Consider the following 16788-nt stretch of genomic DNA (forward strand, 5'->3'; position numbering starts at 1 on the left):
GTTATCCTACTTGATTACAGTGCATAGTCCTCAAGGTAGGCTGGGAGCCTGCGGATTGGGGCGGACCGCCGTAATGTCAATTGGGAGTCCTGGTTGACTGTTTGATCGTCCATCCCTGGTTGAACCTTGGCATGATGGCCGTTTAGGTCATCTGATGGGAGAGGTGGTTCCACGATCTGTGGTGCCTCTGTTTCAGCAGAGGCGGCTCAGGCAGGTGTGGGCAATTTTAGACAAACATAGTCACTCAGTGTGTCCGAATTCCTCTCGGACTCCTCTTCCGGGATTGGACCAGCCTGCCGATGCTGTAACTGATCAATGTGGTGTCTGACCATGCGACCATTTTCCAGAGCCACCTCGCAAGACAATGGCCCTAATACCTTAGTCACTCTAGCAGCAACCCAGGGTGCCCCCTGCCCATAGTTTTTAGTCCATATCAGTTCTCCCAGCTGTAGATTCCTGGGAGGCTTGGGTTGAGCTGTTTCTGCTGCTGTCCTGTCAGGGTGGAGTCGGTTGAGCTTTGTTGTGAGCCGGCAGCCCCACTTTAGTTCTGCAGGGCTGCGACCTGTTCTGGTGCTAGGGGTCATGTGCTGGCACAGAAGAAAATTTGCCAGGTGGTGATTCCAATCTCCTGTTATCCGCTTGAGCGATTCCTTGGTGGACCTCATCATCCGCTCGGCCTGACCGTTGGAAGCGGGGTGAAAGGGAGCAGATGTTGCGTGCTGTATCATGTTGGCATTTAGGAAGGATTGGAATTCGGCAATTCTGGAAGTCCGTTAGTATGAGGCTTGATGGCTTGAGTGGAACTCGCCTTTTGCCTTGTCTGCAAATGTAATCAAAAGTCTTGTATGACATGATTGATAGGGCTGATCCAGTGTCTAGCTCCATGAAGCATGGGACCCCTTGAAGTTTAATCTGGAGTTTTAATTTCTCCTTGAGGGGGCATTTGGCTCCCGTTCATTGGATACTTTACCCCCCTGAGCAGTATCCAACCTTGTTTTGCCCTGGGGCTCATTTACCTTTCTACTGTGGAGCCGTAGTTCGCGTTTCTCGTTGGTGACCTCTATAGACTCTGGCGATGTGCCCTGGCTTCCCACAGGCACGGCAAACAGCTGTGCAGAATTTACACTCTGCCCTGTTATGTTGTCCCCCACAGCTAGCGCAGTTCTGTGGAGCCATTGTTTGCTCTGTTGAGCATTGCTGTCTGGGTGGCTCTCTCTGCAACCAATCGATCTCATCATCTTCATCGGTCTCCCCCAGTCCATCTGCGGTCTCGTGGTGGATTGCCGCGGAACTAGTCTGTGTTTTTGTTGGCTGGAGAGCCTTCATTGCTCCTCCAGCAGCTTCATCCACCATGACTACCTTCAAAGCGTCTTGGAAGGTCAGTTTTTCCATGGTGAATAGGCGCTGTTGTAGCTCTCTATTCAGCAGATCACAAGCGAGTCTGTCTCTGAGGCAGTCTTCCAAATCTGGAAACTCACAGTGGCGTGAAGCTTGACAAAGTGCGGCCACAAACTCAGCTGCCGATTCTCCAGACCTCTGCTCTCGTTGCTCAAAAGCATGGCGCCACGCTATTATGGAGAGTTTTGGCTCAAAATGTTCTTTCAATCTTCTCTTGAGGTCTGCATATGTCACTGACTCAATGCTGGCCAGTGCTACCAGATTTTCTGTGATGTCAGTTCATGGGCCTGCCCATGAACTGACAAGGACCGTACATAATCTTGTAAGTATTTGGGAGGGCTTCTGGCCCGCCCTGATCTTCTCATGGCCGGTGTGTGTGCCTGGCTTGCCAGCTTGCCTGCCAGGTAAGGCAGACCAGGACTTTGTTGCCTCAAAGACCCAGGGGACCCACCCAGCTGCTGACTGGCTGGATCTGCTAAATCCAAGCCAGGGTTCCTTGGGGGGGTGGAATTCCCCAAATCCCCAATAGACTCCTCTTGGGAGCACTGTCCCTTGAGCCCTAGACCAGCAGCTGGAGTGGCCTGAGTGCTAGAGGCTGGAGCTGCCTCCATGGCGAACCCCCTTTCTGCGGACTCCCTGTTTGGAGCAATAGCTGAAGCCTGGGGATGTTGGAGAGACCGTGGTCCACAATCGTAATTGTGGTCCCCCCCCCGAGAGCAGAGCTAGGAGCGGAAGAGTTGCTGGGAAGCCTCCAGCACAGTTGGTCAATGTGACGTCGGATCACACGACCATTGTCCAAGGCCACTTCATATGACAACAGCCCAGAGACCTTGCATACCACTGCTGTGACCCAGAGATGTCCTGGTCCATAGTTCCTTGCCCAGACCGGATCTCCCACTTGTAGTCTCCTAGGTGCCCGCGGCTGTGACACCTGTGAAGCCACCCGGTCTGGGTGCAATCTGTCCAGTTTCGTGATGAGGCGGCGACCCCAGCGGAGTTCAGCTGGGCTCTTTCCAGTAACTGTGCAAGGTGTGGTGCGGTGGCAAAGAAGAAAGTCCGCTAACCTGTGATGCCAGGTCCCATGAGTGATCCTCTTTAAGTCATCCTTGGTTGTGCGCACCATTCGTTCAGCCTGGCCATTGGAAGCTGGATGGAACAGTGCAGATGTGGCATGCCGGATCATGTTGGCCTGGAGGAATGCCTTGAACTCAAACAACGTGAATTGGGGCCCGTTGTCGGAGACAAGGACATCTGGAAGTCCATGTGTGGCGAAGATCCCTCTCAGCAAACAGTGCACCCATGGACCTGGGCCTCGATGTCTTTGTCAAGCCCAGGCCACCAAAGATGGCTGCGCGCTAATGCCTTCATCCAGACTATTCCCGGATGTCCCTCATGCAGAGACTGCAGGACTCTAGTCCTCAATGAGGTTGGGATTACTACCCGGCTACCCCATAGGACACACCCCTTGAAGGTGGAAATCTCGTGCTTCCTCTGCCAGAAGCTCTGGAATTCTGAGCCTGGACATGTGTCAGGCCATCCAGACAATGCCCAGGTCAGCACGCGTGTTAGCGTGTGATCGGTGGCTGTTTCTGCAGCCACGTCCCTAGCACTGAGGGGAGATTCAGGCAAGTCCTGAATAGACAGGATGTGGTTACAATTACAATGAACACAGCCCCAATCCCATAAGGGGATGCATCACATGCGATGCACACTGGCAAGTTCTCATTGAAGTGCGCGAGGACCGCATTTGAAGAGAGCAAGGTTTTGACCTCTTTGAAGCTCTTTTCATGTGCTTGTGTCCACTGCCAAGAGGCCTGTTTGTCCACGAGCCGGTGTAACGGCTCAGTCACTGCAGCCTTGTGAGGAAGGAATGAGTGGTAAAAATTTAGCAGTCCCGGAAAGGCCTGAAATTTGCCCTTGGATTTGGGACTTGGGGCCTGCTGAATTGCTTGCAGCTTGGATTCAGCAGGGTGGATGTCCTGAGCATCAATGTGGAATCCTAGAAACTCTGTGGAGGTAACCCCGATCGTGCACTTGTCTTGCTTAAGCTTCAGCCCCGCTTGGCGGAAACGTAGCAAAACGGCTCTCAGCCTTTCGGCTAAATTGTCAGCTGAGTCCCCAGCAATGAGGACATCGTCAAAGTACGGGCAAACGCCAGGGATATTTTGGAGCGTTCGCTCCATTACACTCTGGAAGGTCCCAGGGGCCACGTTTACTCCAAATTGCAATCTTTTTACCTTGAATGCCCCCCTGTGAGTCACTATAGTTTGGGCCTCAGTCGTTTCCTCATCAACTGGGAATTGTTGATAGGCCTGAGCCAGGTCAAGCTAGCAAAGATCTGACCCCCCTTGAGGGAGGCTAGAATGTGACTGACCACTGGTACTGGGTACGAATGCTGCTGCAGCGCTTTGTTAAGCGTGCACTTGTAGTCCGCACAGATTCGGACTTCACCATTGGCCTTCAGTGGTGTAACTATGGGCGTTTCCCATGGACTACTGTCCACAGGCTCTAAGATACCCTGCTGAATCAGTTTATCCAGCTCTGCATCTATTTTACCCTTTAAGGCAAAGGGCACCCTGCGTGGCTTGATTCTAATGGGGCTATGGCTGGGTCTAGCCTCAGAGAAATAGGAGGGCCTTTGTAGGAGCCAAGTTCTGGACTAAACACATCTGCAAACTCCTTGCAGACCCCAGCCAGGCCTGTTGTTTGCACGCTGTGTATTCCAGTCACCTGAATTCCCAGGGCCTGAAACCAGTCGAGTCCAATGAGACTCGTACGGTCTCCCCCAACCACAACTACATCCAGTAACCCCTCAAAATTCCTATGCTGCACCTTGAGTGTGGCCTCCCCCCTCACGTTGACTCTGGAATTTTGGAAATCTGTGAGGATGAGGTTTGACGGCCTGAGTTTCACCCGTAGGCCGCTTCTGCTGCAGACCTTGTTAAAGGTGTCTAGGGAGATGATCGATAGAGCGGACCCAGTGTCCAGCTCCATCGACAAGGAAACCCCTTGCAACTTCACATTGATGTGAAGCTTCTTCCTAAGTAGCCTGTGGACCCCCGTTCTAAAAACGCTCCTACGTGATGCGCAGAAGCCCACCCTGTTCTGGCTGGGGACCCTGGTACCTTTCTGAGGCAATTCTTCTGGGTAACGTTCCTTCTGCCGACCCAAACAGACGGAGGCAATGTGGCCTTGCCTCCCACAGGCCCTGCAGATGGCAGAGCGAAAACGGCAGTCTGCATGGCGATGGCAGCCTCCACACCCGATGCACCGAGGGGATGATGCTGGCTGGGCCTTCCCTCCGTGAGGCTTTCTCCCTGGAGTCTGATGCAGCCGGTCCATTTCCAATTCTGGATCCTGTTCGGATTCTTCGTGAGCAACCTCTTGATGGACGGTGGCTGGAACTTGAGGGGGCTTGGTGAGCCTCAAGGCCTTCACAGCTCTGCCTGCTGCTTCTTCGGCTGAAACTTCCCTCAGGGCATCTTGGAACGTGAGGCCTTCCTTCGCAAAGAGCTTCTGCTGCAACTCCCGGCTTCGCAGGCCACAGACCAGCCAATCCCTCAGTCTCTCCTCCAAGTCTTTGAATTCGCAGGGCCTAGCTGCTTGTCGCAAGGCTGCAATAAACTCTGCTGCAGACTCACCAGGCCTCTGTCCCTCTGCTCGAACGCATGTCGCCAGGCAATCACTGAGAGCTTGGGTTCAAAATGCTCTCAAAGCATCCTCTTCAAGTCTGTGTAGGTGATTGATTCCAGTGGTGCTGGAGCGACCAGATTCTCTGCAATCTCTCGCCCCCACACACACAGCAGCGTGGCAGCTTTGAGGTCATCTTCACGAATGTGATTCACCCGGAGATAGTTCTCCACCTGGGCCACGTACAAGCTCCAGCGTTCTGGGTGAGCTGTGTCAAATTCTGAAAGCTGGCCTATCTTTGCCATCGTTTCAGCCCAGGAACTTCGTCCACGCCTCCTGCTGCAAGGATTGAGAAGGGGCCCCCTTTTCTGAGCTCACCTCCAGCGTCTCAGTGCTGGCAGACTGAGTCAATCTTTATTGCAAAACCAACAGAACAGATTTTAAAATGGTGTGGCCCCCCTGCACAATACCTTGCTGGCCAATCATTGCAAAGGCTGGGAGCAGCCTTTCTTGTCCTGGGCATCCACATGGTCTGCCCGGGCCAATTGCTGCAGCCTGTGCCTGCCGGCCCAGGACGTAACACAAAATGCTTGCAATTTATACTTTCTGCCTCTAGGGCGTCAGCCAATCACATTAGTTCGCTCCCGCCTAAACCTGAATTTTTCAACTTCCCTCCAAAACGGTTGGAGGTTCGTTAGTATCATAATGCATTAAGATTAGTACTTAATACATAATAAAAGCTATGTGGAAAACAGTCTGAAGATGTCTTGGCATAAAGCAGGGGTAGGCAACCTTGGCTCTTTTATGACTCATGGACTTCAACTTCCAGAATTCCTGAGCTAGCCATGCTGGCTCAGGAATTTTCGGAGTTGAAGTCCACGAGTCATAAGAGTCAAGGTTGCCTACCCCTGGCATAGAGACTAACACTGGGGTCAAAACAGAAACCTATAGCATTCCATAAACCAAAAGTGGAGGGAAGGGGGGAATAGCAATATATTATAGCAATCCATCAATTACTTTATTTCAGTTAGAGACCCAACATGCAAACCCAAAATGGAGATTTTAAAAACGGAGGAAAATCACTGGAAGTTGAAGTCTACACATCTTAATAGTTGCCAAGGTTGGAAAAGACTCTGCTTTATGCGGGACATGGGACAGACCCCCAAACCAGTCATTCTGCAAATTGCATAACTGGCCATTCATAATTTAGGGTTCATGTCTGCCAGAAGGCCATGTTAGATCTCCTGTAAACTTGCCACCTGGCTGAAGAAGCGTATTAGGATGTCACGCAATGCAAGACGCTCAGATTACACGCTTCCCAGTTCTACAAAATGCCTGGTCTTTACAAGGCATTTAAAAATGGCCGCTTTTCGGCCCGGAAATGCCTCTCTAGGTAAAAGGCGCTCTCCTCCCTTCACGTGATGGAGGACTGGGGGTGTCAGCGCTTGCGCCGCCTCCGCCCGGGACGCGTGCGCATAGTAGGCCGCCAATGCTCGTCGCTGGAGCGCGGTTGAGGGAGTGAACGTCGCTGTCTATGGGGGAGAGAAGATGGCTCCCTTCCCGGAGGAGGTGGATGTTTTCACCGCCCCGCACTGGCGGATGAAGCAGCTCGTCGGGCTCTACTGCGACAAGGTAGGGAAGGGACTGAGGGGCGTCGTGGGAGTTGCTGCAACCGCCGCCTTATTTCAGGCGCTGCGACACACCCCCGCGCCTCGGCCTCGGCCGGCGGGATGGAGATAGTGCGTCCGCGCACAAGAGGGGATAACTGCGCTTGCGCAGTTGGGTTGCTGTCTTGCGCGCGACGTAGTTCTCCCTCTTCTTGCTTTTCTGCTTTTAGAGATACTGATTTTTTTCTTTTAATCCAGGAAGGAAAAGTTTATTCTCCTGTGGGGGGAATAACTGGCTCAAGGTCTCTGGGTTCCCCCCTTCTTGCCCATCTCTTTAACTCTTAGTTGTCATGGCTTGTATTTGTTGATTCCTTTAAGGGGGTGTTTCTCAACTCCAGCAATTAGAACAGGGGTCTTCAAACTTGGCCCTTTTATGACTTGTGGACTTCAACTCCCAGAATTCCTCAGCCAGGCACACAAGTCATAAAAGGGCCAAGTTTGAAGACCCCTGAGTTAGAAGATGGGTCAACTTCAGCTCCCTGCTACATGATTCTGGGAATTAGCAATAGTACTTAGACTTACATACTGCTTCATAGTGCTTTACAACAATCTCTAAGCGGTTTACAAAGTCAGCATATTGCCCCCAACAACCTGGGTCCCCATTTTACTGATCTCAGAAGGATGGAAGGCCTGAGTCAACCTACTACCGGTATTGAAGTCCACCCATCTTAAATTTCATAAGGTTAAGAAAGTCCTTTAAAGAGCTGAAGGTGCAAAGCTATACTTGCCTGTTGAGGTGGACTGAGTTAAATCCAGAGGCAACTGAATAGGTTGCTCCCCTCACTTGCCGGTTGCTGCCTTATAAGCTTATGAATGTGAGAGACTTCTTTTTCCAAATCGTTCATATTGCCATATTTTTCACCAGCCTTCAGAATCATCTTGTTGCTGAGGCCTAAGATAAAGACATATTAATGCATTATTTTATCATACAGTCCTGGACTTATCAGCAGCTGCAGTCCAAGCCAACTCTGAACACTGTTTGTGTGAGCCTTGGGTTTGGGATAACACAATATTCATTACAATAAAACAGCATCAACTATCATTCATAAACCTAATAATATGTATGATTTTATAGACTAGGAATCTACTTGGTTGAATCAACTTGGTAGTAACTGCTACTTTTATTTAGTTATGTTTTTTCGAGTAGTTGTTTTAAAAAGGCATGGGCATGAGAACTAGACATTTGAGATCACATGCTGCTGGCCTACAAATGAGCAGCTTAATCATATGTTTGCTCTTATCAACCATAAATTTCTGAGCTAATGAAAGTTTCAGGAGTCTGAAAGAGAATCCAGGGTGGCAGAAAATTGGATTGTTGAAAAAAATCTGTGTGTAATTGAACTTTTGTTTGGCACAAATATTAGATACAAAACAGGGCAATTCAACTGAATATGAATTGGAGTCAAGCATTTAATGGATTTTCTCTCCTGGTCTCTTTTTTTTGGTCATTTTTGCTGCAAGTAGTAATGACCTTAAAAACTTAGCGTTTTTATCATTTTTCAAGACCTTGACTGAATGCAGAAATTGGAAGAACAGAACAAGAGCAATCCTTTGAAATCTGTGGGTGTAATTAATATATAGTACATGAAACATGATCTCTTTATTATCATCAATTAAAATCAATTTGCAAAGCTAGAAATTAGACATTTGGACAGAGATACAAATTGGAAAAATTAAGGAACCAGTTCTTGATCTATAAAGGAGTTTTAGGTTTGAGTGATTCAACCTTTCTGCAGATGGAAATAATGCAGCTGGAGAAAGACATATTTGTACCATAATCTGGTGTGTCTTGAAGTAGACTGTAGTCTGTGAAAAGTTATATTCTAAGGGTTTGTTTTTCTTGAAGGTGATAAAGGATTATTTTGTTTTGCACTTACAGATTAACTTGGTTAAGCAGATAATATTCAGTTACATTGTATTTTGACATTATTAGAAAGGTGTTAGATGTTACATCTGATTTTAAATATCTATTTACTTATCTAGAGGAGATATGAGTCTACATTTTAATCTATAGTACAAGACCAGGATTACTAGACATTCCACAGGACATTTATATTTTAAAAGAAAATTATGAAAGGCACAAAGTAAATTCCAGATATTAGACCCTGTCAGGTCCTCAAATCCTTATTGTTTTCCCTGCGTATGTGCTCTTGTTTGGGGCCTGCCATTCTGCTGGGGGTGGGGGGGGGTTGCTTTCGCTTGGGATAACTTTCGCTTTCTGCTTTTCCTCTCCTGCCTCTATCCACTTGAGAAAAGACTGTGTCTCTTATCAGGGAGACAACTATGGAGAAACGAAACTGGAGAAGACCTTGAGATGCAGGCCAGCTGTGTCAGTTACCCAAACATTGTACCACCTGTGGATTGGCTGGATTTCAAATGGACACTATGACTTTGGTGGGAGGAGGAAGATTGCTAGGTTAACTATACCATTTAAGCAGGCTTTTCTCCAGATCTCACCTTGACTTCCCTACTGTCACTAACCCCTAATAAAAGTTCCTTTTGAGACAATGCCTGTTTCAAGAGTTCTGGTTTCTTGGATGGCTAGCTGAAGTAGATCCTTACAGAAAGAGTCATTGAAACTTAAGTTAGTTTACTGTGGCAATACCAAAGTATGCTTAAAGTTAAAAATGCGGTTGAAAATAGTATCACTTAATTTTTAGGAAAAAATATTCAGGTATGGTGAGAGAGAGAAGGGAATGACTGGTTAGCTCCTTTTGGTAGACAAAGCAGGATTAAAAAAGAAACCAAACCCTATATAATATGCTTCAGGAAAGAGAATTATCTGAGTTGCATTTGGAGATTTTCAGTCATCCAGGTCATAATTATCTCAAAGGTGCTTTCTCTGCAAGAAGTCCAATTGCCTCATGAAAAAACACATTTGGGATCTGAGTTGCTTGTTTGTGCCTTTGATCCAAGGAAGAGTTCCTCTGCTCTGTCAAAGCAAAAGGGGACTGGAGATCTTTGGAGCGTTGTCTGTCGGGTATCACTTTGAGGATGCCCAAAGAGAAATTAATGTTTTAAGTTTTGTCCTCTTCTCCATTCCTGAAAAAGAGATAAGGTTTTCCACTCGAGGCACTGTATTTCTGGATCCAGTAAACTGCTTTGCTTTTCTGCTGACTCATATCCTGGGACATGGTCAGGCTTGCACAGTGCTTTTCTAGACCTGTCCACCCATAAAAAAAGAAGCTGGCTTACTAAAAACACCTCTCTTAGTTTGCTTAAGATTGTCTTGTGCTATGTATGCAAGGAACCTTGATCATATGTGTGGATCGGGGGTCAGCAGTGTATGCCTCAAAAATCATCTTTGTCATAAAATTAAATCTATAATGAGGAAAACCTGATGAAGATGGAGAAATATATATTAAGCTAATATAATTGCTTTCAGAATTTTATGTTTTTGTAGAGAAGAATGTTATTGAACAGTGCACTTAAATCCTGTTTAAATTTATTGAATTGATTTCTAGTTTGAAAGAATGCAGGTAGAATGGCATGTGGAAGTACTTGAATGAGCAGTTTCAGCACAAATAAAATTAATATTGCTGATGGCGTTGCATGTAACTCGCCATTATCAAAACACAAATGTAGAAAGTGGACGCATAGTGTGTGCCAGGCCTTAAAGGTCACTTCTATCACCTGAAAAAACTTACTTTTTTTGTTCTGCAATGTAACTATGAACATTGCTAATAATAGAAAGCAATATGTACATGGATTTAACTTTTTGATCTGTCCATGTTCTAAAAATGAGGGTTTGGTGATTTGTTCCATTTGTTAGGCTTCGTAAAACATTTGACAGGATTAAATGTCTATGGAGATTCTCAGTCATCCAGGTTATGGTTATCCCAAAGGTGCTTTTTCATGAAGCAACAGGACTTTCTTTTTCCTCTTTGAAGACGTTTCGTATCTCATCGAAGAAGCTTCTTCAGTTGTTCTTCAGAGCTGAAGAAGCTTCTTGGATGAGAAGCAAAATGTCTTCAAAGAGGAAAAAAGTCCAGTTGCCTCGTGAAAAAGCACCTTTGGGATTTAACAGGACTGTTTCACAAAGCATGTTGGGTAGATAACACATCCTTCTCTGAAATATTAAAGTAGCCAAGTCCTCTGGAAAAATTGGGGCAGCAGTTTATCTGTTTACTTGTAAGAGTAAGCAAAAAACCCGATTTATTTCACTGACACTTCCAGTGAAAGAAGTGTTGGAGAATATTGATCTTCAAGCTAAATAAGAAATTGAACTTTTGCTTTTCTTCAAGTATCTGTATTAGACTAAATATGGGTGCAAATAAAACACTCAATTTGGAAGATTGTTTTGTTTTTGGTAGTAGAATTTTTGACAAGATACTGCTATCTAAAACAATTGATTTGGAATTGCATTGTTTCAGCATTCTTAGGATTTTTGGGAGCATCAACTTAATATGATACATCAAGCTGAGTGCCATTATACCAGCTAAAAAATTGGCCAAATGGATAGGTGTTTGTAAAAAGTGTGTAATGTTTACCATAGTGAAATGTATGTAAACTTCTCCAGTGTCACCAGACAGCACTACAGTGGATTGGAGTGAATCTAGTAGCTATATTCCTTCAAACAAATTATTGGTTTTTAAAAGTTCTATAAATTAAGGTACCTAGTTGATTAAACTGCAGTTGCTCATGATGGAACTCTGAATATGTATGCATAATTGTAAACTTAATAAACAGGTACCTCTAAAAGTGTCTTCTCAGAATACATGGAAATAACATGCCTTTTTCATGTTCAAAATTTATTTTGAATACATAAATTATACTTATAGCATATAACAGGGGTCTTCAAACTTGGCCCTTTTATGACTTGTGGACTTCAACTCCCAGAATTCCTCAGCCAGGCACGCTGGCTGAGGAATTCTGGGACTTGAAGTCCACAAGTCATAAAAGGGCCAAGTTTGAAGACCTGACATATAATTACAGATTGAATAATTACTTTCAAATGAAAGATTAAGTATTTCAAATTAAAAGTCTGCAATCCTAGTTGAGAAGACTTAATCATAATAGCTAGACTGAAAAAACTGTTTTAGAATGTTTGTTTATGACCATGAAATACTGTTTTAATTTTTTTTACTTTTTTAATGTTTCCTGAATGTTCTGCTTTTTAGCTATCATGAATGCAAAAATGTTAAATAAAGTAAATGTCTGTGGAGATTCTCAGTCATCCAGGTCATAGTTGTCTCAAAGGTGCTGTTTCAAAAGGCAACTGGACTGTTTTTTCCTTGAGGAAGAAGAAAACGTTTCACTTCTCATCCAAGAAGCTGAATCAATTCTGATGGTGGGATGGAATATAGGTACGGATATTTGAGACTGGATCGTGGGGAGATGGAAAGATAGGTTCTGATAGGATGGGGGATGGAATGGAAGAATTGTCTTTCTTAGCAGTCGTCTGGTCGTTAGCATTCCTTCTCAGAGCTGTTGAGGCCACTTGGGGGTTTATCTGTGCCAAATGGCCTCAACAGCTCTCAGAGTGCTAACAACCAGATGACTGCAAAGAAATACAATCCTTCTCCCCCATCCTATTAGAAGCTATCCTTTCATCCCCCCACCATCCAGTCTCAACTGTCAGTACCTATCCTTCCATCCCCCCACCATCAGAACTGATGAAGCTTCTTGGATGAGAAGTGGAATGTTTCCTCCTTCTTCCTCAAGGAAAAACAATCCAGTTGCCTTTTGAAAAAGAACCTTTGAGTTAAATAAAGTACTTTATATGAATTAAAATTATAGTTAAATGTTATTGAAGTTAAATCTGATTTTTTCAGTATATAACATATACCTTTAACATTTAAAAATAATACCTAAAATAATTTTAAGCAGAGCTGGATAAAACTGCAGAAGTTGAAATTTAGTTAGGAATTTATAGTTGGCGAATACCTTCTTAGAATTAGTTTCTTAAAAATTAATTCAAATAAAACATAAATGTCTAATGTGCAACCCTCTATTTTTTTCAGCTTTCTAAGACAAATTTCTCCAACAACAATGATTTCCGAGCTCTCCTCCAATCATTATATGCTACATTTAAAGAGTTTAAAATGCACGAGCAGATTGAAAATGAATACATCATTGGTTTACTTCAGCAACGTAGCCAAACTGTATATAATGTACATTCAGACAATAAGTTGTCAGAGATGCTTAGCCTCTTTGAGAAAGGGTTGAAAAATGTAAAGGTGAGTTTGTTTGATTTTTGGCGTGAGTAAAATCGATTGAAGAATAGTCCTAAGAAAGCAGTATCAATATTGCATGTGGATACTTAATTATAAAAACAGAGACTATCATTTTCATTGATAGATACAGTTTCGTGAAGGAAACATAGTGTTTGTTTGCTGCTGTAATATATTCAGAAGAGAACATAGTTAACATATAAGTTAATATATAACTTTTATCCAAAAATGTTATGTTGAAAATTTTCTTTGATTTTTAAATTTGGTGAATGTGCTCCTAGCTCATTTGGTTAAGCCACAAGAAATGTGTAAAAAACCCCCCTTTTTTGTGTTCACTTTGATAGCAAACATAACTTTAAAAAAGCAAACGTCACAGTGCTTCCCAGTTTTGTATATCTGATAGATTAAAATTGGAATTGAAAAAGCCGTGGAGTAAATTGCATTACTAAATATTTGAAACCCAACTCCAATATTTATTTTTGTCTTAAAAGTTTTATGATCTAATACTTTAAATGTAAAGTATTATTTAATAAGTAGATCATACATATTTATAATTTAAGTAGCACATAGTTCTATGATGAATTTGAAAACTAATTTTCAGAATGAATATGAGCAGCTCAACTATGCGAAACAGCTAAAGGAACGATTGGAAGCTTTTACCAGAGATTTCCTTCCTCACATGAAAGAGGAAGAGGAGGTGAGTGGTTTGAGGGAATGATTAAATGTTTTGAGAAATGTTTCCTTTATTTTTAACATTTGGAGTGAATAGTGTGTAGTCATCATTATTTTTTATCAAAATAAAAATTTATATGTTAAAAGAAAATGCTGCTTCATGATTTCTGCCCTTTCTTGAATGCACTCACTAAACTGAGAAGGTAACTTCAGCTGAAAAAATCCTGGGGTTTCAGAAAACTCATCCCCAAGTCCTGTCCTTAGCCCCATAGGATTTCACAGTGTGAAATATTTCGGGTTCCTTGTGTTTCCTTTTCAGTCTCTTCTGTGACATTTGAAATCATTTTCCTTTGTCATTGGATTGGTCATTTGAATTAAGGAAAACCTCCACAGTGAGAGCAGAGATAGCTTAAACTACGTGTACATAAGCAGATATATTGTTCTTGTAAATAGGAACAAAATAGAATTACCTTCCACCAATTTATGAAACGTTAATATGAAGCACAATTTATGAACCGCTAAAATGAAGTACACATTTTAAAATTCTTTTAATTAAATTAAAAGATAATTCTTTTTTGGGGGGGGGCTTTAATGCTAATTAAATTTTACAGTCTTCATATAAAAACTAGACTCAAAATATATTTCAGAGTTGTTAAGAACACATATTACAAATGGAAGTTCTGTAAGACCAAGCTGCCCTCAGATGTTTGTTTCTTGTACCCTGGCAGGATTTAAAAATATTCTAATAATAAAGATTAAATCATTCCAGTATTGTGGTCCAGAGCTGGAATTTATACTAGCAGACCCTGCTAATCAAAAGAACAGCTTGCATTTATTTCTTTCTCTTTTCCCCATCTTACTCTGGGTGTTCTACTGACTACTGCTAGTATGACATAGTTGTGCTGTTACATTGAGTTTAAATAAGGCAGGTATATGTGTTTGCCAACACTTATCACTGCCTTACATCTTTGGGACAGAACTGTAGATAAACATTTGATTTATTCATTTGTGTGTTGCCCCTTAAAATTGCTATAGCTTCCAAGCTTGGCTTCAAAAGATTAAAAGTGGTCAATGTTTATTTAACTACAGGTAGTCCTCGACTTACAACACAATTGAGTCCAAAATTTCTCTTGCTAAACAAGACAGTTGTTAAATGACTTTTGCCCCATTTTCTTGCCACAGTTGTTAAGTGAATCACTGCCATTAAGTTAGTAACATAGTTGCAAAGTGAATCTGGCTTCCCCATTGACATTGCTTGTCAGAAAGTCGCAAGAGGTGATCACATGACCCCAGGATACTGCAATCATCATAAATATGAACCAGTTGCCAAGCATTTGAATTTTGATCATGGGGATGCTGCAATGGTTGTAAATGTGAAAAACGGTCATAAGTCACTTTTTTCATTGTCATTGTGACTTTGAACAGTCACTAAATGAATGATTTAAGTTGAGGACTACCTGTAGTTGAGTTCTGATAACATTAGAAAATTGTTTATTCATTTATTTTATATAGCCATCCATCTCACATATGTTACTCTGGGTGGTATACAATAAATGTTTTGAAATGCTGCTCAAAAGAAATGCGTTGATCTGAACTATTTTTTTAAAAGAGTAACATTTAATATTTTTTAAAAGATTAGAACATACTTTAAATGAATTTTTAATATCTCTCCAAATACTAAATCTGCAAAACTGTGTACCCTGTGATATCTGCTTACATTCTCCGTGTTTGTGTGTTTGTGGTATGCTTGTCATGGTAGTATAAATAAAGTATATAATTTTTTTAAAACGTGCACTTTAGCAGTTTTTTTAAAGACTTAGATGTAACTGGGTTACATGAAAATGTGCTGAATTCTCGAGATATATTATTGTTTTTAATATTTTTTGCTATTTTGATACTATTCATGTTGATATGTATAGTTTTTCCATTTTTACATGTTTATTATCTGACAATTATTTTCCTTTGAAATCAGCTTTGATCATTAGATTTGGATTTTGTGCAACAAGCACGATTCCTGAATTCATCATTGTTTTCTTTTTAAATGTAAAGAATATTTGTAATTCACCAAAAGCCCATAACTTTCTAAATGTAAGGAAAAAATGTAGTGTATAATGTAAGTTAGAACTGATGTTCAGATAGTGATCATAGTTATCCCTTAGGTTTTCCAGCCAATGTTGATGGAATATTTTACCTATGAAGAACTGAAGGACATAAAAAAGAAAGTAATTGCACAACACTGTTCACAGAAGGAAACTGCAGCAGAAATAAGTAGAGGGATTAGTCTGTGGAATCAAGCAGAAGAACTCCAGAAAGTTTTTAAATATTCTGTGGATGAAAAAGCAGATCATGGTAAGCCCTTAAACAGTGGTGGGATTCAAATCCCTGAATAACTGGTTCTCTGCGTGGATGCAGGCCTGGGCCTCCGAGGCCTAGAACAGACTTCCAGAAGTGGTGTGCAATTCAGCCGGTTCTCCAAACTCAACAAAATTTAGCTACCGGTTCTACTGAACTGGTGCGAACCGGCTGAATTCCATTACTGCCCTTAAATTGAAAGTAGCTGTGAATGAGTAGTTGGGGGCATAATTCCAAAAATAGCCTTTTAAAAAAATCTCTCCCCCCACCTGTCAACAGCATTCTCTTTGCCACAGTTCTAGAAGTGCCTCTTTAGAGCTGAATTCTGCTAAGATTGACCAACTTCTCAAGCATTTGTGTCTGTAGAGTGACTTCTGTTTTTCAGAAACTGAAGAACCAGGACAAGCCACCAGCATTGTTCATCTGCCTTCTGAGGTGATGCTGACTATTTTTAGCTACCTTAGTCCTCAAGAATTATGCCGATGTAGTCAAGTCAGCACCAAATGGTCACAGTTAGCGAAAACAGGATTTCTCTGGAAACACCTTTATCCTGTGCATTGGGCTAGAGGTAAGAGGTTGCACGCTCAATCTTTTTTTAGCAGCCCTAATTACTATTCCTAGTAATTTGTAGTTATTTAAACGATTAAAAAAACTTCTATGACTGAGCATTATTATGTTGTACAGATGAACTAGTTGATTAACGTGCAGCAGCGCTGAAAAAGTAGATTTATACTTATTTGCCTTGAGCTTACAGTCGTCACAGTGTACACACAGTCATGTGATTGCAATTTGAGTGCTTAGCCATCAGCGTGCTTTTTTGCATAGTTGCAGCGTCCTACAGTCACAGGATCACATTTGCAATCATCACAGCTGGCTCCTAACAAGCAAAGTTAACA

At 42.7% G+C, this 16788-nt stretch overlaps 1 protein-coding gene across 2 annotated transcripts in view; it reads left to right on the forward strand.

The window, feature by feature from the left end:
- The first annotated feature begins 6516 nt into the window (after positions 1–6516).
- Positions 6517–16788, forward strand: part of FBXL5 (F-box and leucine rich repeat protein 5) — a 31384-nt gene continuing 21112 nt past the window's right edge. The window contains exons 1-5 of one of the 2 annotated variants that reach the window (XM_015818055.1): positions 6517–6660; positions 12659–12874; positions 13470–13565; positions 15700–15889; positions 16278–16460. In XM_015818055.1, coding sequence (XP_015673541.1) covers positions 6577–6660; positions 12659–12874; positions 13470–13565; positions 15700–15889; positions 16278–16460 — 769 coding nt within the window. In that variant the 5' untranslated portion in view covers positions 6517–6576. The remainder of the gene's footprint in view (positions 6661–12658; positions 12875–13469; positions 13566–15699; positions 15890–16277; positions 16461–16788) is intronic. The other variant, XM_015818054.1, reaches the window with a different exon arrangement.

The sequence above is a fragment of the Protobothrops mucrosquamatus genome, unplaced genomic scaffold, assembly GCF_001527695.2.
Source record: "Protobothrops mucrosquamatus isolate PMUCROS unplaced genomic scaffold, P.Mucros_1.0 scaffold670, whole genome shotgun sequence".
NCBI classification, from domain to species: domain Eukaryota; kingdom Metazoa; phylum Chordata; class Lepidosauria; order Squamata; family Viperidae; genus Protobothrops; species Protobothrops mucrosquamatus.